This window comes from Temnothorax curvispinosus, unplaced genomic scaffold, assembly GCF_003070985.1.
Source record: "Temnothorax curvispinosus isolate PA1 unplaced genomic scaffold, ASM307098v1 QBEX01001322.1, whole genome shotgun sequence".
NCBI classification, from domain to species: Eukaryota; Metazoa; Arthropoda; class Insecta; order Hymenoptera; family Formicidae; genus Temnothorax; species Temnothorax curvispinosus.
The window spans coordinates 76,534-102,517 of NW_020211102.1; the positions used below are offsets into that span (position 1 = coordinate 76,534).

The following is a 25,984-nucleotide window of genomic DNA, read 5'->3' on the forward strand; positions in this document are numbered from 1 at the left end:
TTGGCGCATGCGCGGCACATAATAAACATATGCACACATACGAGACAACACAGTCATCAAAATTCAACAATTTCGAAAATAAAAAGTTAAGGCGTTAAATAATTAATTACTGTATTATTACGTGAAATTACATACTTTACTTCGTCTACTTTGTTAATTTTTTAAACAAGTTTAAATAATTCCTAGATAGAATTTAACAAGAGACCAAACATGATGTCCTTTTCTTTTCTATGTTAAAATGAGCACTATAATCACATTAAATTTATTTAAAATGTAAAAAAATTTTCTAATCTAAAATATATGTACATATACATTATACATATATTGTAAACTATTTACTCTATAAACATTTCGATGTTAATTTCTTCTTTTTTCCATTTTAATATTTTCGAAATTTTCGGAATTAGAAAATAACAAATACATAAGTGCATATTATTAGATGCAAAATATAAATTTATATCAAAATTCAAACTGTATATATGTATTTACAAATTGTGCGTTATTTAATCTTCGTTTTCATTGTCGCTCTCCTCATCAATTTCCGTTCCTTCAGAAACCATATCTAATTTTTGTGTGAATTGCTGAACATATTTGAGCAATCGTTTGTCGTATTTCATCACCTGCCATCAGATGTTAAATCGCAGTTAATACACATGTATATCACATCAGCAAAATATGTATTTAAAATATAAATATTTTTGTAATTAATAAACTATATGAAAGATTTGATACAGAAATATGAAAAGAATTGACATACCATTTTCGTGACATTTTTGATAGCTCTTTGCAGATTTTGTTTTGACAGATCATCCTCGATTTGAATGGATAAATTTGTCAAAGATCTAATAAGAATTTCTTTATCTATCTTGCTCTCTGGATTTAAGATCTCAGCCAGTATAGCAAACGCAAGGTTGTTGTGCGTATAAAACGTTTGTCCGTTGGTTTTCTGACATCCTCGTCTAGTTAAGCTCAGTATAAATCTAGATATGTGATACGCATTAATCTCCCGTAAAGGGCTAATATCCGGTGCGTTACAAAGAACTTGTAATGTCGGAAAGTATGCGCCTTCGAGCATTTCTTGTGCCTCGGACGTTATAAAATTGTCAAAAAAAGAGCTCAAACATTGACGAAGATAGATGTCATCGGCGTTGACTGGATTATAGCACATAATTATCAAACGCGATATTAGATTACTGCTATTGATTCGTTGGTTAAGCAATAATTTGCAGAGCCCTTCCGCTGCAATAGTGCGTAAATCTTGATTCTGTAAATTTTCAAACATAATTTGCTGCATAGACATTTTATTCAATTTTAGAAATTCAAAGATATTATTATTTACCGCGTTGGTTAGCAATCCTGTTAAGATTTTAATGAAATTACAAGGGCCTTCCTCCACTTCAGCCCGCTTACTTATAGAAATATTACTATCCTCATGTGTATAAAGCGAGCGAGTCTTTTCAGATCTATTCTCCATGGAATTCTCTTCTGGGGATTGCAATATATCAAAATATTCGAAACCATACATAAGTAAAAGATCGAATATTCCTTTCAAGGAGACTACCCATATCTCTTGATTTTCTTGCTCAAGAGAAAATTGATAAAAAAATATCATTATGTGTTTCTTAGCCAATTCTTTGTCTAAAATGCAATAAACGCCTAATGTCTTTAGCGCCAGTATATGTACACTATCGTCAGAATGCTAAAATGATAAATTAAATTAAGCTATAATAACTGACAATAAATAAAATACAATGTAAAATTTGATTATATATGTATACGCGCGTGCGCGCGCGCACGCACACACACACACATCATAAAATCTATGCACACTTACATCAAGACTACTTAAAACAAAACACATCAAACTTCTGAGTGTGGGTGTTAATACACGAATAGATTGCATCGCAACATATAAAATATCGAGACATTTCACCATAGTTGCGGTATCATTTTTCTCCTCCCGCATATTATCTTCAGTTAATATAGCTTCGGGTACTTTAGATAAACGACTTATCTCCTCTTTCAAGGCATTAATCTTTTCTTTAAGGCTGTCAGCTTGTAGAAAATTCTGTTCCTTGATCGCTTGATACAATTCCTCTTCGAGTTCTAACACCTCGACTTTTAATCTAGCTTTCTAAATTAAAAAGAAAGTAAAAGAATTAGAGATAATTTATGAATACATCATTTTTTAACAGCACTGGATTTTAATACTCACTTGCATGTTGTTCTCATGCTGCTGTTCTCCAGTAATTTGCTGAGTGACTGCATTTTCTTTCAAAGGTAACCTAGTCTCGCTAATAACATTAGCAATAGCATTAAGCATATTACTGGGCTCTGGTATCACTTTTGCCAAATGACTTACTAGACACTCAATTATTTTAGTGGAACAATGATCGCTCATTAAAGTGTTTATTATCACTTCGTTTAGATTCTTCCTGCCCACCTCATCTGAGAGATCATATGTTGTAGATATTTCAAAAAGTTGTAGTAAAATAAACTTGTGACTCTCTTTTTCCCACGTTTCGTGTGATTGAGAAGATATGAAAGTAATAAAATCGCATATATATTTGCAAAATTCTGATAACTCTGGAATAATTAATTCCAACTCTTCCGTACAGGAAAGACGTTGGAGATGTTGTATTATACACTTCCAATATAAAACATTTTCATTTGTTAAACTTGTCAATGGAATCAATCTTGTATTTTTATCTATCGTTACTTGCGCCAATAAAATCTTTAAATCAGCGTTTCTGTATGGAAAAAAAAATATTTAATAAAATATACATGCCAGTTTTATCAGTATGTTATTTTGCTTATGATGTACACTTACTTGAATAGTACCCGTAGAGCTAAAGTTGCAGTCTCTGTTCCGATTCCAGCATCCAGTGCATGAATAAGATTCATATACTCTCCCTTGAAATATCTTAACCATGCTGGCAATAAAACATTGTTTACGCATGTTCTAACAGTTTCAGATCTATCTTTGAGCCCATCCTTCAATAAACGCTCTCTTTGCTCAATAGTCAAGGAACGCACTGTGACTTTACTGATAAATTCATATGCTTTCTTGCGCACAGAATCATCGATATCTCGCGTTCTTATCAATGCGGCTTGTAAAGTTTTCTGATTTTTGCCCATAGTAGCGAGAACCGCTTTACGAACTTCAGCATTTGGGTCTTTAGATACATGGAAGAGATACATTTTTATTACAGGGCATTGTTCATCCGATGGATCCTGCAACCTGTACAAGGCAAAAACAGCCTGTGCCCTGACTTTAGGCGACTTATCCAACAATCGATCCATCATACTGACTGTAATTTGGTCACATAGATTGTCGTCCATGAAAGCGTTATCGCCCATGGAGTTTAAGAGCATATTCAGAAAATGACATATTCGAAACCTTACTCCTTTATCCTTAGCATTGTGACTCGATAAAAGAAATTCAAATAGTCTGTTGAGAAATGGTGACATCGGTTCTGTGGTTTCACTCTCCAAGGATCGATAGAAACTCATACAGAATTTAGCACAAAACTCTAATGTGTTTACAACATATGGATGTTGTTGCGACGTTGAAAGAGGTACTTTCAAACACCAGACAAAATATTCCCAGAATGTATTTAAATCGACCTAAAAAAAATTAATACATCATAAAATGCCATTTGTTTCAACAAGATATAAAATATATATGTATATACAAAGCGAATATTATTCTAAACTGTTATGTATGTATAATCAAATGAAATGAATTTTAAATCATATTACAGAGATCATTATAAATCTGTCGAGAGTACTAAAGTCGATACAAAATCAAAACATTCCACAAAGGCTGGGTTCGTCTTGACGCTTTCAGCGCTGTAAGCATCATTCTATCTTTGTTGCACATCGAACATCAAACGAAAATAAAGCGATGCTTTCAGCGCTGAAAGCGTCAAGACGAACGCAGCCAAAGAGCACTCACGAGGAGAAACTTACCTTCTCGTACAACTTTGTGAGCCTCTTCATATACTGTTGATGGTCGGTTTTATTGAATTGCACTTTGTGAAATATGTTCTTCATGCTATCTTTGATCGCCGGAGCCATATTTATCTTTTAATGTAGGAAACTCGAGAAAATCGTAGTAGCTGAATACGTTACAACCTAAATGTCCTGTGACCTGTGCACAGACGTACGTTAACTTTTCAAATAAGCGTCAGTCACGTCAGTGTCAGTGCGATTAGTGCCATCTATTGACCATGAGGCTTAATCAAGTTCTTATCGACGAATGATTAAAAGGATCAACTAAATTTATCGCCATCTTTCGGAACTCATTTTGAGTTTATCATCTTATACATATAATAATAATTTTATTCATTGTCACATTGTCAGTCGTTAAAGTAGGAATCGATTATATCAACATTTTTCCATCACAATTGCTCTTATTAGCGCTATAAATAATTATTAAAATTATGACGCAAGAATATCACAACGAAACCTAAATAGATATATATACGTATGCGTGTATCCATATATCCAGTTTAAATTCGAAACGATGAAATTTATAAAATCACACATTTCTGTGACAGTAAAATTTATAAGAGATTTGTGCGAGATAGGATTGTAAATAAACATTTTACAGAAGCAAATCGAGAACCAAAATTTAAACATCATAATATAATCTATATTATTATTATTATTTTTACAAATTTACAAGTCGCAGATACTTTCTCGAGAATACTTCTGCCTGCAAATTTGAACGATTCGTCAATAATATCAATATCATTATTTCTATTTATTTGAATATCTCTGTCAACAATAATAATAATAAAAACTACATAATAACAAAAAGTACTTAACGACAATAATAATTGCGAGCTGATCGCGTGCACATTGTTCCTACAACTGCAGTTTCAAAAAATAGTGCGGCATTGTAAATTATTCGACGGTTGTTACGATCGAAGAGGAAAGAGGAAAGATAATAAGGAAAATGGGAGGCCGCTCTATTAATTATGTATTTTTTATTTAACATCAAAAGTAATGACACTTGGGTTGTATTTGTATCAGTTTGCGATGTAATCCGCGTGCGTGTATGTTACGTGTGTATATGTGTATTGCGTGTAAAAACAAAACTTATATAGAATAATAATTAATTAATTAATTGCGAAAAAGAGAATCGTCAATCCAGGAGATAGAGATAGCTGCTGAAACGGGGTGTAATAAAGTGTCTTTTTTTCCGAGCATCTTTCTAACCGGTGTTTCTCTACACGCGATGTATAAAGTGTACAATGTGGACGTGTGGGATGTACGCGACGTTTTAAACGCACAAAGAGGAAAACAGAAAAGAAAAGAAAAGAAAGAAACAGGAAAGTAGAGTACGGTAGGCCTGTGACAAAAAAGCGTTCCCTTCTCCAAGGATGAGACCGCCTTTCGGTCGAGGTCACCGCCGTTCGCGCGTGCGATCTGTTTATTCGTTTTCAATTATTTAAAATATGTACAGTATTAATAAAACGTCATCCGCCTTCCTTTCTTCCTTTTTCTTCTTTTTTTTCATATTTTTTAAAGATTTTTTTTTCTTTAATCGTTCAATGATTCCGACGCGGTATGCGGCGGGCTGTGCAGGCGCGCGGCGTATCAAAATGCACCGAGCATTTCTCTAACGAGCGCTAAAAACGCGCGAGTCTTTCATCGGATTGTAAGAAAAAGAACGAAGAACCGCATTTTTCTTCTTCGTGGGTTGTGGTTGTGGAGGGTGTAGGGAGTGAGCGAGAATGTGTGTGCGTGAGTGTGTGTGTGTGTGTATTTCTCAATCGCGGAGAGAATCACGACGTTCCTGCTTTCGTCCTCGAGAAACGAAGGGTAGCACAGGGAGCATCACGTGCCGCTTGCTTTTATTATTTTTTTCATCCGGAAACACGCGGAAAAGAATAGAGGAACGAATGTGATAATCGCGTCTAATGAGGATCTTTTTCGACTCCTCTCTCTATATCGCGCGCGCAAATATATGAAAGCGTAACATTGGCCTGCACTCCACTGAATAAGCTTGAAGCGCTTGATGTACGCGTGTGAATAATAAGCATGTAAGCGCGGCATCGTCCCGCTCAGTCCACCGCAAAAGGATCGTGTGGTCTTCGACCGAAACTTCCTCCCCGCCTGGCGTGTGTGTCTGCTTTCAACTTCTATTTCTCTTTCCTCTTCTTCCTCCTCCTCCTCCTTCTCATTCTCTTTCTCCTCTCTATCGTCGCGCCTTTTCTACTTTGTCCTTAATCTTTTTTTTTTGTTCGCTTACGTACTTTGTTTTTTGTCTTCAACAACACGATCTAGACTAAACCATATATAATAATTACATCTAATAATATCTTAATTGTAACATGTATTATTATTATTATTTATCATTATTATTTATTTATTATTACTATTATATTATATTAATAATAATTAAATTATATTAGCCTAAAGTAAAGAGGCTGCGCACGACGGCAAAGCTTTTTTTTGGGCTCCTACAGCCCCCCGGGCACGGAACACCCTGTCGACAACGCTGCGGATCTTCTCCGTAGCTTCACAGATATTCATCGTACACGCCTTTTTCTCTTCTCGCATACATTACAGGTGTGCTTCTCTCTCTCTCTCTCTGTCTCTCTCTCTCTCTCTCTCTTCACCCCCTATTTTCTCATGTGCATCCATTCTAGAAAAAATGTGTCATTTTCGGCGATTCACCGAAAATAACAGTTACGCACGAAACCTCTTAAACCTCTTAAATCTCCGCATTTTCGTTGTGACAGAAGCGATCGATCTACGACGGAGAGGTAAAATCCGAGCTCTAATCCGAATTCCGGTTCGGCTATTTGCTGCGTCCTTTTCTTCTAAATTACAGTTCCATCTATAAAACGGATAGAGGAGGAGAATTGAGAATAGTTAATCAGGATCGGCGTCGGTCGATCCGAAAACGCCGTGGCTGAATAACGTCCGAATCGATAGACCGATGGATAGTTTTGAAACATCGCCGATTCCAGTTTCCGATGACATACGGACTCGCGTGTCATCCTCGCCTCACCGATGCCGATTTCCTTCTCGCCCCCGTGACTTGACTCGACTCGATTCGACTCATATCACACAACTAACGCAACATTCCCTCAAGACATCTCTCAAATGTCTTTAGAATCGCACATCCAGGACACGGTTCGCGCAACCTCCCACGCGCGTAACAGAGAAAAGGTCGCGAGAGGTCGAGAGAAAGCGCATCTCGCGTCGTCGTCGTCTTTTTCTTCTTTCGTATTCACGTGTCCACTCGTAGCGAGACTCGAGGCGACGGCACCGAATGGAGGGAACCGGCGAAGGAAGAAACGTCTCGCGTTTAAGCGCATACAGGACATCTCGAGAACACCTCGATCATTGAACACTTAGGGTAGTTTTGGAGCCTGGGCCGCCGAGAAAGCGTCGCATTTCCGCTCATCGATCCGCGTTCGCGTAACGCCACCACCTTACTCTCAATGAGAACGCAATTTCCTCGCGGTTATTGTAACGTATCGTTGTAACAATGTAACCGCGATCATTCCATTCTCTTCGCAAAGCAAAATACGGTCGCTGTTTAAATATATATCAAGAATGCTCATCACGACACAAACGAAAAAAGTATTATTGATTCGCAAAGAAAATGGAATGATTGCCATCCGATCGCTACGAGTGTTTTTTATCACGTTCCACGATTCTTTCAACGATAAACGAGTAGCTGAGAATGGCCTCTTAAAATTTGTATTTCTTGCGATCGCCAATTTTTATTTCTTAAAAAGTATCATATTTCCTTATCATCATTTCTGTCATTGTTATCCAAGATGCGTATCTCTTCAAGCACGTTTATCCGCTTAGACATCATCTACCGTTAAAGGAAACGAACAGTCGTTCGTTCAGACATTCTCATCCCCATCTTCTCGCCAACGAGCAGCGCGATCGCGTTCGGAGCAAACGCGGGCAACGACTGACAAAAGCCCTCGAGAGAGACGATGAGGAAGGACATATTCGTGTGCGGTTCGGTTGCGAGATCGCATCGATCACAAGTCTCGGATCGTCCCGGCCCGAAAAAAAAGTCGCGTGGCAGGCATTTTAAGTCACGGTTGTGTTGTTTCGACACTACACGCACAACGCACATACACGCGCACGCATACCACACGTAAAACATGGATAATGACAGCATGCTCGCCGGCTGGCTGACAGAGATCGCGAATTCGCTGCTACACAGGGCGTTCCGCGTTGTGGGGGGGGGGGGATCAATGATTTATAGCGAGCTGTCCCGCTCTGGCGTTTTAAATCTATGAAAAACTAAGAGAAGGAATTGTTATATTCTTCATTTAGCTTTTATCTAAGTAAGAACGTTTCTTTTTTTTTTTTAACTTTTTCTGCTCCACGCGCGGTCTGTCTCTTCCTTTTTCTACATCCTGCATAGCGCATCGTTAATACAAAGTTTCACGGTACTCGGCATTCGCCGGTCTCATTATCCCGTCTTATTGAACATTATCGCGCTTCCTCCCTCTCTCTAATCACCCTTTCTACTAACGCGCGCGCGCGTGTTAATCAATAACGTTTCGTAATTTATTTATTTTCTCGGATGGCATGCGGCAGATTCTCCCTTTTTTCCCTTCTTCCTCTGGTTCGCTGCCAACCAGGCCGTGACCTCTCATCGCTCTATCCGCATGCGCAATTAAATAACGTATCGCTTTATTAGTCCGTCCTCGTCAATCGGTATATAGTGATTCAGTTGATACTTATTTTATATATACTGTCCACGTATCTCTTTGCCGCCTTCGGTCTCTTTTTTCCTCCTGCTGCTCGATGTCGATGAGACGAACCACTCCGCTCTCTCCGTTAGAACCAACCTCAGCGCACCTTCTTCCATTCTGCCTCACCGTGTTTGTCGCGTGTGTCAGTGTGATATTAAAATTTCACGCTAAAAATTGTAACTACTGAAACTACGCGATACGTTTTCGCCGTTGTTTTCCTGGTAGCTATGCGGATTAAGACTCGAAACCGAACGTATGTCGTTTATTAATAATAATAAATACTGTGAATGCGGTTTTATTTATTTATATTTAATTATTTATTTCATTTAATTATTTATCATAACTCTTTCTCTCTCTCTCTTTCCTTTATTTTAGTTTTATTTTATCATGACGTATGACTATAGACCGTACCCGATACATGTCATATCAGGTCCTTCGTTACAATTAACAATTAATTTTCGTACGAAGTATTTCAGCGTCACGCGAAGTCCCTATGAATTTTTTAACGGTTCTCTTGTTACATTGAGCACTTTCTTTCTTTGCTCTTTCGCGTCGGTCTCTGATCCTCTCGTTTTTCAATGAGTCTCTCGTCTTCCAACTAAAGTTTTTTTCAATGGAGGACTGTTGAGTGTGCCGATCTTAGCGTACCGATATTTTGCGCGCATTGATCGACGATCAACGAAAGCCTATTACGAAGTTTCTTAGTAACGCAAAGATGTCTACGATAATACGCCACTAGTAGTAAGAAGTAAGAAGTCGCGTTAATGTAGTAAATCGCATTCGACATACATAAGGACGCACGTGATTCCGTGATTCTCTATCGCGCGTAAACGCCCCATCTCTTTCGAGTATGTCCGTTTCCGCTGCTGTTCCGAATTTCCGTTCTCCTTGCCGCGCCGGTTCTCTTTCGGCTTCCTTTTCGCGTTATCACGTTTCTTTAGGCCTGACACTCGTGCATCAGTCGCGCTGCGACGCTATCAACTCAACGATTTCCCATTTCGTTCTCTCGTTCCTTCGTTCCATCTTCGAGCGACGCTCACAGAGTATATCCTATCCAGAATTTGACAGCAGCAGCACCAGTCGTCACCGGGAAGCCCCGTAGTCGTGTTGTAATCGGACGCGGCTTCTCGATCCGCATCGTTCGCATGATAGTAATGGTGGAATTCCTTCGATGCCTCCTCCTCCATCGACGGTTTCTCGAACACCGGATCAATTTTTGAGATTGCGAAACTCGGCACGCGCGTGCAAGCAATTGGCAGCGAAGCCAGAACGACGAGCGTGCTCTTTGTACTTCGCGCTGTACCTATATAACACTAGAGGGTCTTTTCCGTGTCTTTCTCGTATAATAATCTTGCGTCTCTTTTGTCGTGAAAGCCAGTGCAAACTTGGCGCGTCCTTCGTTGTCCACCCGTTACTCTCTTGACACGTTATTCGGGCAGACCCAGTAGCACATCCCTTGTGAAATGTGTTACATTTGTTCAACATGAGTGATTTACTTATTTTTCTTTTTTCTTTTTTCAAGTGTATCTTTCTCAGGTATGAGTATGCGTCTCATTCTCTCTTATCCTCTTTCTTTCTCTCTTTCGCTCTCGTTCTCTATCTCTCTTTCTCTCATCTTCTTTCTTTCGCTCTCATTCTTTCGTTCGTTCATTCATCCTCTTGCGCGCGCGTTTTGCATGCGTGTGATTTAATCCTTTTTGCGTCTAATAGTAAGTTTCTTGCTCGAGCCAGCCGCCTGGATTTCGACGGAGGTAGAATCGTCTCGTTTCGTCGTAGATAAAGATGGCGAGCATGAACGGTAAAGCTGGCAGCCACCACACAAATCTGCAACGTACGTGAATTACATGTTGCTATTTTTTTTGTCGCATTATATACTGCCAGTTTAAAATTAATTATAATGCAAGAGCTATAACATGGATTCTGCAATCCATTATTTATATATGTTAAATGCTCGAGTAAATATACATGACCAAAATATTGGATACAAATTTGTTTCGTTACGTATCAGATAACAAGAGATGTAAAGATAGATATAAAATACGTACTTCAGTGGGAACATACGGAGACCCTTATCCATACCAGGCGTGTAACTTAGGAACGCAGCGAGGGCGGTCTCAAACACGAGACCAAAGTTCAGAGCCCAGTTTCTCATTCCCTGGTGAATAATTGAGTTGCGGCGCGTTTTGCAAACAATCAGATCAGCCCATTGCACAATTACGATTGATACGAAGAAAGCTGTGTGGCAAGTAAACTCCAACGTTTTACGATCTCTGTAGGTCTGTTTATAAAATAAAAAAAACAAATTTGCATAATCAGTCCACGTATTACTCTTGTAATGTACAACTAAACCAAGAAATTCAAAATTTATATCCAATATGAATTAGTTTTTCCTATGAATATAATTTTGAAAAGTTTGTATTATATTGCGAATAATTTTAAGAATGGACCTAAAGAATATTTACGTGATATTTTTTTTTATTAACGAAGAAGAATTGGTTTTCCAAGAATAAAATATTAGTTTTCGTTTATTTTAATTTCTCCCATATTAGATTGATTCTAGATTTATCATATTTACCCATTCCTGGCCGTAACTATCGGTAAGATCATTGATAGCCTTAGAATCCCATTGTTTCCGAATGCCAAACAGATACAGAGGCAGGAATCCATTTTCAGCCATGATAACGAAGTAGACGAAGAAGCCGGCCGCGGCTTGAATCATACCGATTTGACCGTATGCCATCGAAATAAGCCTAGATACAAATAAATGTGTTAAAAAATATTCTCCCTGCGCAATGACATAATTGACGTTAGCTTTCGAAGAATCCTGCTTTTTGCCATAATCTCATATCACCGCATTAAAAACAACACGGACATTTTATGCTACAAGTGCAATTCTCGATAACGAGATTTCGGCATCGATATAGAATTTTTAAGGTTTTAGGGAAAAAACTTGAAAAATTTAAATTTAATTAAAGATTAATCTTCTCAAGTTCTTGAAAGAATGAGCGGCGAAGAGTTGATTTTTTTAGTCAAAGATGGTTTTCGAGCGACATTCATCTGGGGGAATTTTGCTCTTTGCAAATGATTCTTAAAAGCAAAAAAAATTGGAACGTTTCAAGATTCTTCGAGAGTTAGGAAATCTTCGTCACATTAATCGTTCGACTTTGATGTTATTTATTCTAATAGTCTAAGTTCGTGTTAAAGTTACGGAAGCCATGGTCACCGGTTAGGGGCAAAATGCAGATTACTTACCAATAGGTAGACGATTAACGATCGATTCTCGACAGTGAGGCATGCCACACAGAGCAGACAGATGAGACAGACAGACAGATAGATAGATAGATAGACAGACGAGTGGACATAGCCGTTGCTTGCCAATTCTCATGATGGCAAGTTGCATGGTTAACATCGAAGCTGCCCATTCCTCGTTAATTCTTTCCCATTAATACTTCGCACTACCAAAGCTTACCCCGCGCACGTTTCCAGTCTGATTTGTGAATTAATGTTACAACGAAATGATCTACTGATTGGCACAAATATCTTACACCACAATTAAAAATTTCAAAGCAACAAGATAGACCATGTCCATAATATGTAATACTTTAAATGTGATTTTATATCTCATATTTTAAGTAGATCTTACAAATGACGGACTTAATCTCTACTCTTGCTTCGAATTCGATTCAGTACAATAATCTGACTAGAGAATCTATCTGTTGTTATTATCAATGCAATTTTGCAAATAATTATGCCACATTATCAATTATTATTAGTAAACTAACTAAAAGATTTGTTACAAGCATCGTATTATTTAATACTTAATCGTAACAATATTGAAAAAATAAAAAAAAAACATTTCTTGCTCTTTAAACCGCAAGTGTAATTATAATCTACAAAAATAATCAATAATTTACAATTGGTCAGATTATTGATATGATCAAACTGTAGAGTAATTTTGTGATTTCCGTGCTTGCTTTTTTTTGCAACTAACTATTATCGTATTAACGCGTATTAACTTGCTACAAATCACTAATCAGAATGCATATAATCAATCGACAAAACTAACGTCAAAGCAATTAGTGTAAAAAAGCATGCAGCTAGTATCTGTGCGCAGAGTTAAGCCAAGAAAGCGAGTTACATGTGATTGCGACAGATTAGTCATAGTTAGATTAGTCGTACTGAGCCGGTGGTTAACTCATCAGACTCAGGTCAGTAGAAGATGCACAGAGAGTTTTCTTATTAAAGTTAGTGTTCGCACAAGCGTGCCAGAGGCATCGCAATGTCAAACGTAAAGAAAAAAATGTTGCAGCTCGGCGACAATTAAAATTGCTGACGTCGCGTCGAGGCAGTCGTCGAGTGCGATAAAGCGGAAGAAGCCGATAATTGTAACGCGATCCGCGATGGATCACGTCGTTCGCGGTAGAGAAGAAGAGGCTGCCCAAGCCGTGCATGCCGAGTCGTTCGTTCTCAAAAGCTGCTCTCGGCGGCGACTCTCGTAACTGGGATTGCTCTCTGAGCGTCAATGAGAAGTGTAAAAAAAGTGAAAGATCAAAGATAGCGAGAAAGAGAACATTCGGGGCGAAACGTGCACTCCGCGAAAAACTCGTCGGTAGCCCGAATATCGTCGTTTTTCCGGCGAATGTTTCCGACGATGTTAATCCTCTGTTTACCGTGCATGGGATTCCATTAGGTCTGCATCTGTCTCTGGAAATGTTATCTTTTACAGAATTTTTACAGGATGAATATACGTCAGGCGTCAGGCATTTACACTATATGCATTGATATAATAAAATATGTTAAAACAAAAAATTCTATTTCTCATATTAAGTTATAAAATAAGTTTAAAAATTCTTTTTATGTTATAAAATAAAATGTTGTACATTCCGACGTCTGATTATAAAATAAAATCTCCAGAAACGAATGTAGATCTATTGAACCAGACAATCGGCAAACTAAGGAGGGATGCTGTCAATATGTATAGATCAAATTTTTGCAATTATTTTGCAATTATATATACAACTTGCCCGGATTTTGAATAATATCTGTAATAGCCGAATAATCAATTATATTGACAGCAATACTGATAAAGTTTCCGATGTTGTCGCCCGCGATTTGCGCGCATACATCTTGTGCAACGATTAGAAAAAAGTAACACGTATAAAGTTAAAGCTAACAGATCTCAGTGTTAGTCATTGATCGGATAAGAGATTTTAGGTGTATCTAAAAAAGCATTCGGCATTCTCAACATCTGAAAACTGTTCTGATGTATATAGGTAAAACTTGCTTGTGCTCTATGCTAGTTAACTAGATTCCTAGAGTCAGATGTCGTTTGTCTGCTGACACAGAGTGTCTACCGAATGTGTTTCACTAGCAATCCAAGATCTTTAAAAGAAAAGAAGTAAAGGGTCCTATCATTTTATCAATGATCTCAAAAACTGGCCAAGAAAAACTTGGAAGGCGTAATAATTTTATTTTTCGGCCGATTCTCTTCCGTAATTAAACAGCGTGTGACGTTACGGAAAAATACAGGTCTTCGCGAAAAAGAAAAGACAATGGTATACCACGACTCACCATTAAGCCCCTTGCACAATGCCAGGCAACAGGCAATAGGAACAGGGAATAGAAATCAGAAATTATGTATAAATGCAGAATAAACAGTGACACAGGCAATAGACACAGAGTTTCCGTCACGTTGGAAATTCTGTGCCTATTGCCTATTGCCAACCAATCATAGCATTTGAATTTTTTAGGTTGTAATTAACGATTTTTTGGTTATTTCCTGTTCCTATTGCCTGTTGCCTGGCATTGTGCAAGGGGCTTTAAAGTCAGCAGACACTCTGTTACGTATTATGCTGTTATGTATTAAGACTATTAAGTGTGTACACATTGCGGTCCAAGTTAGAATCACACAATAGCCGTCCCAGGACAGTTGTTACTGCATCATGCAGATGAATAGAACGCTGCACGCGTAGACGAAGAATTCTAGGATGGCTGGTTACTTCTAACTCGGTTCACAAGCACATTCACCGTGTGTGTGTGTGTGTGTTCGCGCGCGCGTGTATACGTACGTACGTACGTGTGTGAGATCTACTATCGTCAGAGCAGTCAACTATTATCAGAAACGCGACGTTACGTACATCTATTTGTTATTTGCAAAACGTATTTTATCCTGTTAACACGCAACACCGCTGTGTAACAGCGTTGTTTCACCGTCATTAGTCGTTATCATCGATTAACCCTTTGTTGGACATACTAGATAGCCAGCTGTCTCTTCTAATCTATCCTCAATCGTTGGTACATCAGGCAATATTCGCGCATGCTGGGAATCGAATATTCCGGTCGTTACTTCGAGTTTCTACTTGCCAAGCAAAGGATCAATCACGTCTGACGGCCCTGGCGGGTGTGCTAAGTGTGTATGTGTGTATGTGAAACAAGTAAATAGTAGTGATAACGGTAAAAACGTGTATGTGAATTGACACGGTACGGACGTCAGTGCAATAGGTTTCTGTTGGTTTTTTTTATTAGGTGGGTAATTAGGAGACCCACCTTCGGTTGACAAGATTGTCTCTGTAAGGATCGCGTGGCTGCCGTTTCATTATGTCCGACTCCGGTGCCTCGTAGGCTAGCGAGATGGCCGGCACCTGCCATCCACCACTGATTAGAAAATGCTAACTACCCCTCACCGCATTACAAAGAAGTTATATGCAAGAGATATTATACCATTATTGGTAGTTTATGCACATACACTCTCGGTAATCGTGTATGTACGCGCAGTGCGAGCGAAAGAGATAGGAGAGATTTGGAGATCGCACAAGACAGTTTAGCGTCGATCATATACGATCAATATGTTTTTATTGGCGACGATATTGCGTTTTCATGCGATTCTTTCAAAACACCCGAAAGGTGATCTTTCGAGATGCTCGAGAAAGCAACCGCAGCGGCCAAGGTTCCATCCTAAACGCAGCTCGTTTTAGAAATGAAATTTCGTTCTTGCGTAAAATTGCGTTAGAAAATAGTGCCGTAAAAATGCGTTAGAAATATGTGGCATAAAATTGCGTCGAAGAATAGCAGAGAAAACCTGAACAGTAGCGAATGTATTAGCGAGTGTATTTGTGCATTAGATCAGGCGCTGCGTTTAGATGGACGGCCTAGAAACGGCCTAGAAATGACCCAGGAGAAAAAAATCGTTTGTGCTATATCTGAAGCAAGTGAAAAAAGGTCGTGATTGGAATCACACACACGCAGACCTTTCGTCCTTTTTCCACTTTGACATTTTCACGCATCTCCAATCGTTACCATCAGCTCTCACAGTCTCCGATTGAATTATTCTCAGTGATGCTCGATGAATCATACGCGTATAGGGACAAAAGCGTTACAATAATTTTAACGTTACAACAGTTTCCAGCAAACAACTTTGTTACGCGTACTATAAATTTTGCTAGATACATTCAATTTCAAATTCAAACTGGAATTAGAAAGACTTTCTTTTTAAAGCTAGCGTCATTGAAACTTACAAGTCTGAGGGGCGAATATAACGATAAGCGAGATAAATGAGCGTCATCGAGCACTTCTGGGATGCAGGTGAAAAAAAATCCCTTCTCTTTCGTGCACGTCGAGTAGCTTCCTCAAGCTTTCGTTAATATCGCGGCGCAACCCCCTGATGCACATAATCATTCTCGCGAAATATTGTCGTAAAAAATATGAGCTATCGAACTAACGAGTCATCGGACAATTTTTAAACAACAGAATGCACGTTTGTGCACGAGGGGGCTACCACGGCAATTTCCCACTTCCAATTAACATATACATATAGATTCTCCCGTTTAGCAAATGTTTTTGCAAAAGTATATCAGTCGTTTCAGCACCCATTAGAAAGTTGCCAGTCGCAGAGTGGGTAGAAGGCAGCGGCAGTAGGCAGCGCATTACATAATAAAACGTGAGAGGACTGTAAAGAATAAAAAACTGCAAGAAAAGTTCATGACGCTCAAAAATGTACAAAAGTGTCTTTCTCTTTTGGCGGTGATATATGATGGCAAGTAACGAACAGTATAGTAAATAGTAAGTATAGTATAATAGTAGTAATATATAGAGGTAGTAGCAGCGGCAGCTGTGATGTAGTAGATAAAATAGTAATGGCAATAAAAATTCAGTAACTATAAGTAACGATGCTGACTTGTGGTTGTAATAATAATGGTAATAAGACTAGTAGATGAGGACAAGAATAATAATAGTAATAATTACTGAGCATCAAAGATTAATGTAAATATATATATATGTGTGTGTGTGTGTGTGTGTGTGTGTGTGTACACACACCTATATATACACACGCACATATATATATCTATATACATAATAAACTACTCCTGCAAGAAGATTGTTATAACTCAATCAAGTTCAATTTTTCATAATTACAAAATATGTTACTACATGAGTCAAAATTTTTTATATTCAACTTATAAGTAAAAAGTGACATACTATTGAGTTACCTAGGAAATCGCGTATCACGTTACTTTTGTGAAAATTTACTTTTTGATTTGCAGTAATATTCTTCCAGGAGTGTGCGATATATGTACGTGTAAGATCGATTAGAATTCAACTGCCTGATTAAGATTTAAGTTTCGTCGACCAATGCGAAACATTTGTTAATGTCCTTTACCAATGCATGTTTTCCGATATATTCGAAATAAAAAAAATCTTTATTCCTTCCTGCTTTCCCTGAGCGATTCTGTCGACGAAACTTGCTTCTCCCTGAATTACGAAATGACTAAGAACGATCGTTGCTCAACCAACGATGAAAAAGAAAGAAAATAAATCGCTTGATGCAGAGTTTATTTTTCTAAAGAAAAATCCGGTAAATTCTACGGAAGAAAAGAGAAAAGATTTGATGTTGCGAATAGAGAAAGAGAAGAAATTAAGAAAGATATGCAATGCGCGTCATACAAGTGTAGAAAATCACCGCGCGAACTTGCGGCTGTTCTGCATCTATCGATTCAATCGGTTTAGCTCTTTTTCGCTGTATAAAATTATTAAAGTCAACTTATGTGTTTCCGATTAAACAGAAACAAATAAATAAATCTTTAGATAAAATATCCTACAATTTCACAAAGTTCATGGTCCTGTTAATTTGTCTGGCACGCAACAATCATGTTCTTCTTGTTCATTCATCCCTACACCGCGTTGGACTATTCAATGAATTTTCACTAAGCCATAATAAACGAATCAATTCCAAATTAAAAAAAAAAATTTGTTTTCCTGAGCGAGGTGCAGCGACGATAAAACCTGGCTCAAGGCAATTAAGGCAGCCAGGAATAATGGAGGTAGATAAAGATATAGAGGTAGAGAAAAACGATGAAAAGAAAGAGAGATTAAAAGAAGAAAATCACGTTTCATATATGCAAACCGACGTACAATTCTATTCTATCGTAATACTATTCTACTCAAATGTCTACGGAAAAAGAGAGACAGAGAGAGAGAGAGAGAGAGAGCACTACCGTTTACTCTATGAGAACATTTCGGGCTTCCGGAACGTGCGAAACTTTCTTATCGTTCAATCTCTATGTCATTCGAGTCTTCGTGGTACCGACAATGACGCGGAGCAGATTCGCAAAGTATAACAATCAAGTGAAAACAGTCGAGTTGCACATTTATGATAAACATCACATAATATTCACAACACAATATACAAATTCCCTTGCATTCCTTGATACTTGTATCACGATTTAGAGAGGGAGACTCAGAAACAGCGACAGGACGCGATACGATGAAGGATGGTATAAAAGAAAGAGTATAGTATATATATAGAGTAGAGAGAGATAGAGTATATGTATATAGAGTATACTCTGAAGAGAAAAATAAATTTATATGTATATATATAAAAATAGCGTGCACGCACGCGAGAGAAAAGATGGAGAAAGAGAGAGAGAAACGGAAGATGAAACAGGGATAGCGATAACAGAAATAGAGAGCACTTCAAGTAGGAAAAAAGGCAAGATAAGTAAAATGCTGAAGGGAGCGATCATGCGAGTTCTTCACAACGACGCTTGTCTATGTCTCGTGGACGTCTCAGCAACCCATATACACCTCAAGCCAATGGCAGACCAGGACAGATGACGACCGCAGCGAGGAATTATAAAACGATGGGAAAATTGAGCTCAAAGAGAATTAAAAAAACTAGAGATACTATGTAATAGAGTTAGTTATGAAAGAGAGAAAGATATATATATATATATATAGAGAGAGAGAGAGGAAAGAAAGGCTTTACAATGCGATTGGCTTACCTTCGGCGTAACGAAACAACACTAATAAGACTGAGGATCATCATGATGGAAGCGCCTGTGACCGTCAATATAAAAGGAAGAGAAAATTCTTCGAAAAGAAAAAATTCACGATTGCCCGTCTCGCAATTAAATCGTCTCACTTTTCGCGAAATTAAAGAGAAGGCATATATTAAAACATATGTTGTAAAAGAATTCAACTTTTTCAGAAGATAACAGGACAGTTTGATGTACGATTATCATTTGATTCCATTATTCTTTTTTATAAAAATACAAATTATTTTGAAAAGGTCGACGACAAATCATGGACGAGCAAGCGTTGTTTAACGAAATTTAATCCAGCTTATCGTTAGAGCGAGTATAGAATACGAATAGAGAAACGAATAGACTGAAAATAAAGCTCGCGTATCTCCCAGCGACCAAACACCTTGGAGCGTGTACCATATCCCGTTATTACCTTATCCACATTTTGTCATTAGTCATAGTGTGTCCCACTCAACAATTCGAGCGATAGGCTTGGCAAATTAATCCCTACATCGCGTGAACTTTATCAAGTGGCCTTCGCGGCAATGACCAAAGTAATTCAAATCGTACTTTGAAAGGGTAAAGAAAAGTGAAAGAAAAAGCTAACATCTACTAACTGCTTAGAGTACTTATAAAGACAATACTCGAAAGATGACGATATCATACAATATTACTCGGTAAAATATCTAGCGTGTAAATCAGATAGGAGATTAAACAAAGTACATTATTTATGCGAGGAATCAATTTGCCCGCGAATTATTGTTACCCAGTTCACAATTCCTACATCGTACGTGATTATCGAACGATGACGAGTTAGAAAAAGACCAATATACGCATGTTGCCTTCCCGCATCGAACGCATTTATATCGTATAATACAAAATAGAACGGACTAACTACTAAAGTCGTCATAGAAAGACAAAATATGTAGCCGATCGAGTGAGAGAGCGATCGCCATGTGATTGAATTTCCGAAGCTCTACCCGATTCTTAGAAAATGTTTAGACAATTACTTGAGAAATTCAGTCTAAGAAAGTTAGCCAGTTTTACCGATATTTCGAAAATTCGATATTTAAATTCAACTTATCAATCGGGAAAAGACTTCGAAAATACAGGGCATCATCACCGATGACTCTTTCGAATTATAGAAAATCTGATATAGCTTGTCACAATATTCATTGTTGATGTGTTACCTTTCGTTAACTAGCTTGTCAGTGAAGGGGTTTCGTGGTTGTCGCTTCATAATATCGCTCTCTGCCTCCTCGTAGGCTAGTGAGATGGCGGGTACCTGACGTCACATTATCAAAGAGCTCAGTAATAACGCCAACAATTAAATAACGATAATGTCTTCGAATGATGTTGGAATAAGAATGCTGACGTGTCGTTCATCTAACATCTTATTTAAAATTCAACTATTAATCTCTCTGTACAATCTGATGTAAAAACAATCTTAAGAGAATAAGATTATAATCAAATTGATATCGACAGCATTCTTATGTGTGTACAATGAAGCATAGAAAATAAAAATAACCAACTGAAAAATAAAAAAATTAAACTGATTAAGAAATTGATTCAGGAAGGAATCAAAGGAGTTTAGAGGAAATTTGCGGTATCTTGCGTCGATAAACAGTAAGCAGCTTTCTCGCAGAGATATAGTTCCTGAAAAGGAACGTTAAACCACGAACATCTCCCGTTACGACAAATCTCTATTCCTACTCAAATGCAAATTTATTGTTCATATTTTGACGTGTTTTGTTCAATTTTTAAATGTTTAAATCCCTGTAAGATAATGTATCTAAATTATACTTTTGCTTGGACTCAAGCTCTCCATCAGCGCACAATTAATCTAAAAGGAAATAAAAATATTCAAGAGATTAATTGATGAACCGGTTGTTGACCACCACCATCCTGACTGGTTCAAAAGCATCGCTATCTATAAAGAAAGAAGATATTGTCGAACAAATTTTCGAGGAACTGTTGGTTTACATCATGCAGTCATCGTATCAGGTTTAGTATTCCAAACATATCACGCTGGTACCTATCATGGGTATCAATTAATATAAGTATCAAAGACTATCGGTAATCTTTAAGAAACAGTCGTGGGGCTTCATGACTATATAAGCTATCAGGATAAAAAACACGGACACTGAAATAATTCAATTAGCCAATAAGAAGGAACTCGAGTAACAACTTTCGAAGAACTTTCCGCGAGATGCAAACGTCTCTTCCGAATATTGTTACTCGACTCGAGTCATCATTTTCTTGTAATATTTCGTGACTCACCATGTCGGTCCCTAAATCGATGCAAAGAATGGTGACGGTACCCAATGGTAAAGGGATATCGCAGAGGATAAACGCCAAGAAAGGCGAGATTTCGGGTATGTTCGAAGTCAGAGTGTATGCGATGGACTTCTTCAGGTTGTCAAAGATTAAACGACCCTCTTCTACGCCTGTTACGATCGAAGCAAAGTTGTCGTCGAGTAAAATCATGTCGGCTGCTTGCTTAGAAACGTCCGAACCAGCGATGCCCATAGCGACCCCAATGTCGGCTTTTTTTAGAGCAGGCGAGTCATTCACACCGTCGCCTAAATAAATTAAATATTTGTACATGTTTCAATTATAGATAATTATTATTACATTACAATTCATATCATTCTCATGTTAAAAATAAATTAATTTATCCAATCCAAAAAATTCATAAAGAATTTAATTCTAACTGAACAGTTTCTTCGTAATGCGTTGCTAGGTATAATAAAACATTCATATTATTTTATCTTCAAGTAACTTACCAGTTACAGCGACAATCGCGCCCATTCGCTGGCAGCCTTCGACGATGATGAGCTTCTGCTGAGGCGAAGTACGGGCGAACACAATTTCGGTGTGGTACCTGAGAATCTCGTCCAATTGGTCGGAATTCAGTTCCCTGAGTTCGGTTCCGTGAATGACCGCGGCTTTAGCCTCGCGAGGATTTACTTCGGATACCGGGATATTTAACCGTTGTGCAATGTCCTCAACGGTTTCGTTACCTAAAAGGAAGATGGAAATAAGATTAACAAAATTGAAATAAAAATGAAACAAAGGTTGATTCTTTTTTTTTTACAAAAATTTAAATGAGAACATTCTCAAACCAATACGATTATTACAAACAAATAATTATTCTACGCACTATTAATTAATTGTAAGGTATACGCGATCATCAATCAAAAAGTTGAACATGTTACTATACCGCATTATTTTTACAATGCGAATTTTACTTGACATTATCCTTCAATAAAACCTCCCCAAGTTCCGCGTACAAAGATCGTTGTAAATCTTAAGCGCAGCCTATTATCTGAAATTACGTCTCATTAAGAGATTAAACTCATAAAAGCATCATAATCGAGGTCGACGAATAAGGCTACGAAGATATCGTGCGATATCTAATCTTGAACGTCATCCGAGAATTGTTTATGTGATAAAGTGCATCGATACATAACGTGCGAACGTGTACCTTCAGAGATGATGCCGACGGATTTGGCAATGGCTTTGGCAGTGATCGGGTGGTCACCGGTAACCATGATGACCTTGATGCCGGCGGAACGGCACTTGGCGACCGCGTCGGGCACCGCGGCCCGGGGCGGATCGATCATAGACATCAGGCCTACGAAGCGGAGCCCATCGACTGGGAAGTTGGGATCGTCGGAATTGAATTTGAAGCCAACCGGGAACTTGTCGGACGGCAGTGTGTAATCACAGAAGCCGAGTACTCGTTCGCCGAGTCCGCCCAATTCCAAGTACGCGTTATTGAACGCCTCCTTCATCTCTTCGTCGAGAACCTACGGATACCGAAGAGTTTAAAAATTGAAAAAGTTATAGGATAGACAAGTAGATAAACTGTTAGATAAGTTACCTTCTCTTTGCCGCCGATAAATATGGTCGAGCACCTGTCCAAAATCCTTTCGGGAGCACCCTTCATCACCAAGAGATATCTAGGATCGTTGGGATCGTCCGATTCGTGAATGGATACCTGATATTTATTAGTGGAGTTGAAGGGAATTTCGCAGACTTTCTTGTTGCGTTTCCTAATGCCCATGATATCGCCCAATGCCAGTTCCATGCACTTGAGCAACGCGGCTTCGGAGGCGTCACCGTTCACCTCTCGCTTCAGTATCGGTTCACCATCTTGACCCGGCTTGAACTCGGCACGATTGCATAGGGCCGCGATCTTCGCCAGCGCCTTAAATCCCGGACTAGTGCGGTCGTATTGCAAGCCGGACTGATCTTCTGTGGTATCGGCGTCGATAATCTGATTGTCGAACCACATGTGCGCCACCGTCATACGATTTTGCGTGAGGGTTCCGGTCTTGTCCGAACAGATGGTCGAGGTCGAGCCTAGAGTCTCCACAGCCTCGAGATTCTTCACCAGGCAGTTCTTCGAGGCCATTCGCTTGGCGGTCAGAGTGAGGCACACGGTCACAGTAGCGAGGAGACCCTCCGGTACGTTCGCCACGATAATACCGATTAGGAAGATTACGGCGTCAAGCCAGTGATAACCCAGGATGAAGGCTATGACAAAGAACGTGATGCCGAGGAAGACAGCGACACCGGTAATAAGGTGTATAAAGTGATGAATCTCCTTGGCAATCGGTGTCTCACCGGTATCCAGGCCGGACGCGAGACCTGCAATCCTTCCCATTACTGTCTGATCGCCACAACAGATCACCACGCCTTTGGCCGTGCCTTCCACCGCATTCGTCGAGAAGAATGCAAGATTCTTTGTTTCGAGCGGGTTCTCGTTCGTGAACTCGGGCGACCTCGATTGCGGTTCGGACTCGCCCGTCAGCGAGCTATTGTCTACCTTGAATCCACGGGCCTCGATGATCCTGATGTCGGCCGGTATCCGGTCGCCGAATTTAACCTCGACGACGTCACCCAGCACAAGATCCTCCGCTCGTAGGGTGAGCTTCTCACCCTCCCGGATTACGGTGGCAAATTGTGGCACCATGTTCTTGAACGACTCCATAATCTTGCTCGACTTGCTCTCCTGGTAGTACGAGAATATACCCGTGACTATCACGACCGCCGCGAGGACGATGCCCAGGTAGAGATTGTCGTCGTTCGGGTCCTCGCTGGTCGTGGCCTGGATCGAGTACGCGATGAAGCAGAGGATCGCGCCGATCCATAGCAGCAGGGCAAAACCACCGAACAGATTCTTGCAGAACTTGACCCATTCCGGAGTCTGCTTCGGCGGTGTCAGGGCGTTCGGCCCGTCCCTTTCCAAGTTCTCCTTCGCTTTTGCGTGGCTGAGGCCCTATTATTATTTTTATACAAACATTATTAACAAATCTTTCTCTCTCTGTGTCGATCCTTCAAATCGCTAACTTAACATTGTTCAACGCCGTCAACTAATTCCCATTTTAATGTCTTTCCACTTGTACTTTATTCCACTTTCGTAGAAGAGAAGCTATAACATTTTTCTTAATATTTTTCGTAATATTTTCTTTGCGTTACGGCGTTCAACATGTTAATGTCGATTGACATACACGCTGCGCAATCTCGATCAAATTAAATCTATTTCCTCGAAAGGAGACTATCGTCCCTCACAACACAATGTTACTCACGTTTTCGGGGTGCGTCTGAAATCTTTGATACAGTTCCTCGGGTGAGATTTTGTGGAAGTCAATGTCCAACTCCTGCTTCAGGTCATCTAGGTTGTCCCCCCTTCGCTTTGGATTCTTCCGCCGCGACTGTTAGCAGGAACAGACAAAGAAAAAGAGAGCGTTATCAAAAGGTGGTTTCTATTAACATCTTCACCGTACATATATATCGACGTTGCGTAAACAATCTTACACTCCACAGCTACAATTATAAAGCTCCGAAGCGATTACACCGTATTACCGCGACGCGTTAATCGACGAGATATTTTGATAATTGACAAAGTAGAAGAGAAAGACAAAATTATCGAAGCGCGTCGAATTGTAGAAGTTGAGATTGAAAACCCAGCGACGAGTAAGAGCAGCCTCTGTAGCAGAAGAAATCGATCGCAACGATATATCATCGAGAAGGGAGGGTGAACCGAGCTGTAATGATATCTCGTAAGATGAGATAGAATTGCACTAGAATGATAGGAATGTTTCGAAGTCATGCGATGTCAGCGAAAATAATTGATGAGTAACCAAGTTTCAGTGTGGACGACGAAACTATATAAAATAACATACATTATTTCTCGAGCAATTGAGTAGGAGACTCCTCCTTCTTGTCTTTTATTATAAAGTAGATTCGGTGCAATCTTATCTCATTCTACACATTATTATTGTACAGAGTGTAGTTATGTACAAAGCTTTCTTTTCTTTTCCGAGAGAATGTAATGTTGCTATATTGATCGTCGAGTCACTGAAATGCGATTACGTTGTGACCCAATCGAGGAACTCGATTACCTAAATCGCGAACAAAGTTCTTTTGCCATGCGTTAAGGTGTTTACGATTACGAAGCTGATGCCAAAGTGAAAACGCGAAAGAGTTAAAGATCCAGAAGTGCGATAGTGGAAGAACGAAGAAAATTTCCTTCAAGAAAATTTCTGAGGCATAGAAGAGAAGCGTTACGACAATAGATGTTGTTACTATGAAGAAACGATAGAATTACAAAGATCAGATAAAGGAAGATATAAGAAATAGAGAAAGAGAGAGAAAAAGAGAGAGAAAGAGAGAGAAAAGAGTGAAAGAAACGTCCCGTTTATTCCATCTGCTGATCAAAGAAGCGTACCAGAACCCAGAGATGTTAATTATATAGAATTCGTATGGACATAGAGTCCATCTCTGAATATACCTTGTACATTCCATCTGCGGTTTTGTTGTCGTCGCGAATGTTGGGTAACGTGGCGACCCTGTACGAGTCTGAGCGGCCATGCTGTAAAAAATGGGCGATAAAAAAATCATGAATAAATCATATGGGCGTAATACAAC

At 39.0% G+C, this 25,984-nt stretch overlaps 2 protein-coding genes across 6 annotated transcripts in view; both read right to left on the minus strand.

Annotated features, from left to right (window-relative positions):
• Positions 1 to 432: 432 nt before the first annotated feature.
• On the minus strand, positions 433 to 4,185 carry LOC112462450 (condensin complex subunit 3). The gene is made up of 7 exons (XM_025028239.1): positions 3,973 to 4,185; positions 2,831 to 3,627; positions 2,216 to 2,750; positions 1,835 to 2,134; positions 1,340 to 1,699; positions 758 to 1,264; positions 433 to 620 (listed from the first exon to the last, which is right to left on the minus strand). The coding sequence occupies exons 1-7, from the start codon at positions 4,078 to 4,080 to the stop codon at positions 504 to 506; spliced, it is 2,724 nt and encodes a 907-aa protein (XP_024884007.1). The 5' UTR covers positions 4,081 to 4,185; the 3' UTR covers positions 433 to 503.
• A 564-nt stretch (positions 4,186 to 4,749) lies between these two features.
• Positions 4,750 to 25,984, minus strand: part of LOC112462429 (sodium/potassium-transporting ATPase subunit alpha) — a 62,351-nt gene continuing 41,116 nt past the window's right edge. For 2 of the 5 annotated variants that reach the window (XM_025028193.1, XM_025028210.1), the window contains exons 2-11: positions 25,848 to 25,928; positions 24,643 to 24,768; positions 22,932 to 24,332; positions 22,533 to 22,857; positions 21,832 to 22,068; positions 21,326 to 21,627; positions 15,294 to 15,388; positions 11,323 to 11,497; positions 10,793 to 11,025; positions 4,750 to 10,571 (exon numbers count right to left, since the gene is read on the minus strand). In XM_025028193.1, the coding sequence (XP_024883961.1) occupies positions 10,451 to 10,571; positions 10,793 to 11,025; positions 11,323 to 11,497; positions 15,294 to 15,388; positions 21,326 to 21,627; positions 21,832 to 22,068; positions 22,533 to 22,857; positions 22,932 to 24,332; positions 24,643 to 24,768; positions 25,848 to 25,928 (3,096 nt within the window). In that variant the 3' untranslated portion in view covers positions 4,750 to 10,450. Of the gene's footprint in view, positions 10,572 to 10,792; positions 11,026 to 11,322; positions 11,498 to 15,293; positions 15,389 to 20,235; positions 20,331 to 21,325; positions 21,628 to 21,831; positions 22,069 to 22,532; positions 22,858 to 22,931; positions 24,333 to 24,642; positions 24,769 to 25,847; positions 25,929 to 25,984 lie in introns of all 5 variants that reach the window. The other 3 variants (XM_025028218.1, XM_025028226.1, XM_025028199.1) reach the window with 2 other exon arrangements.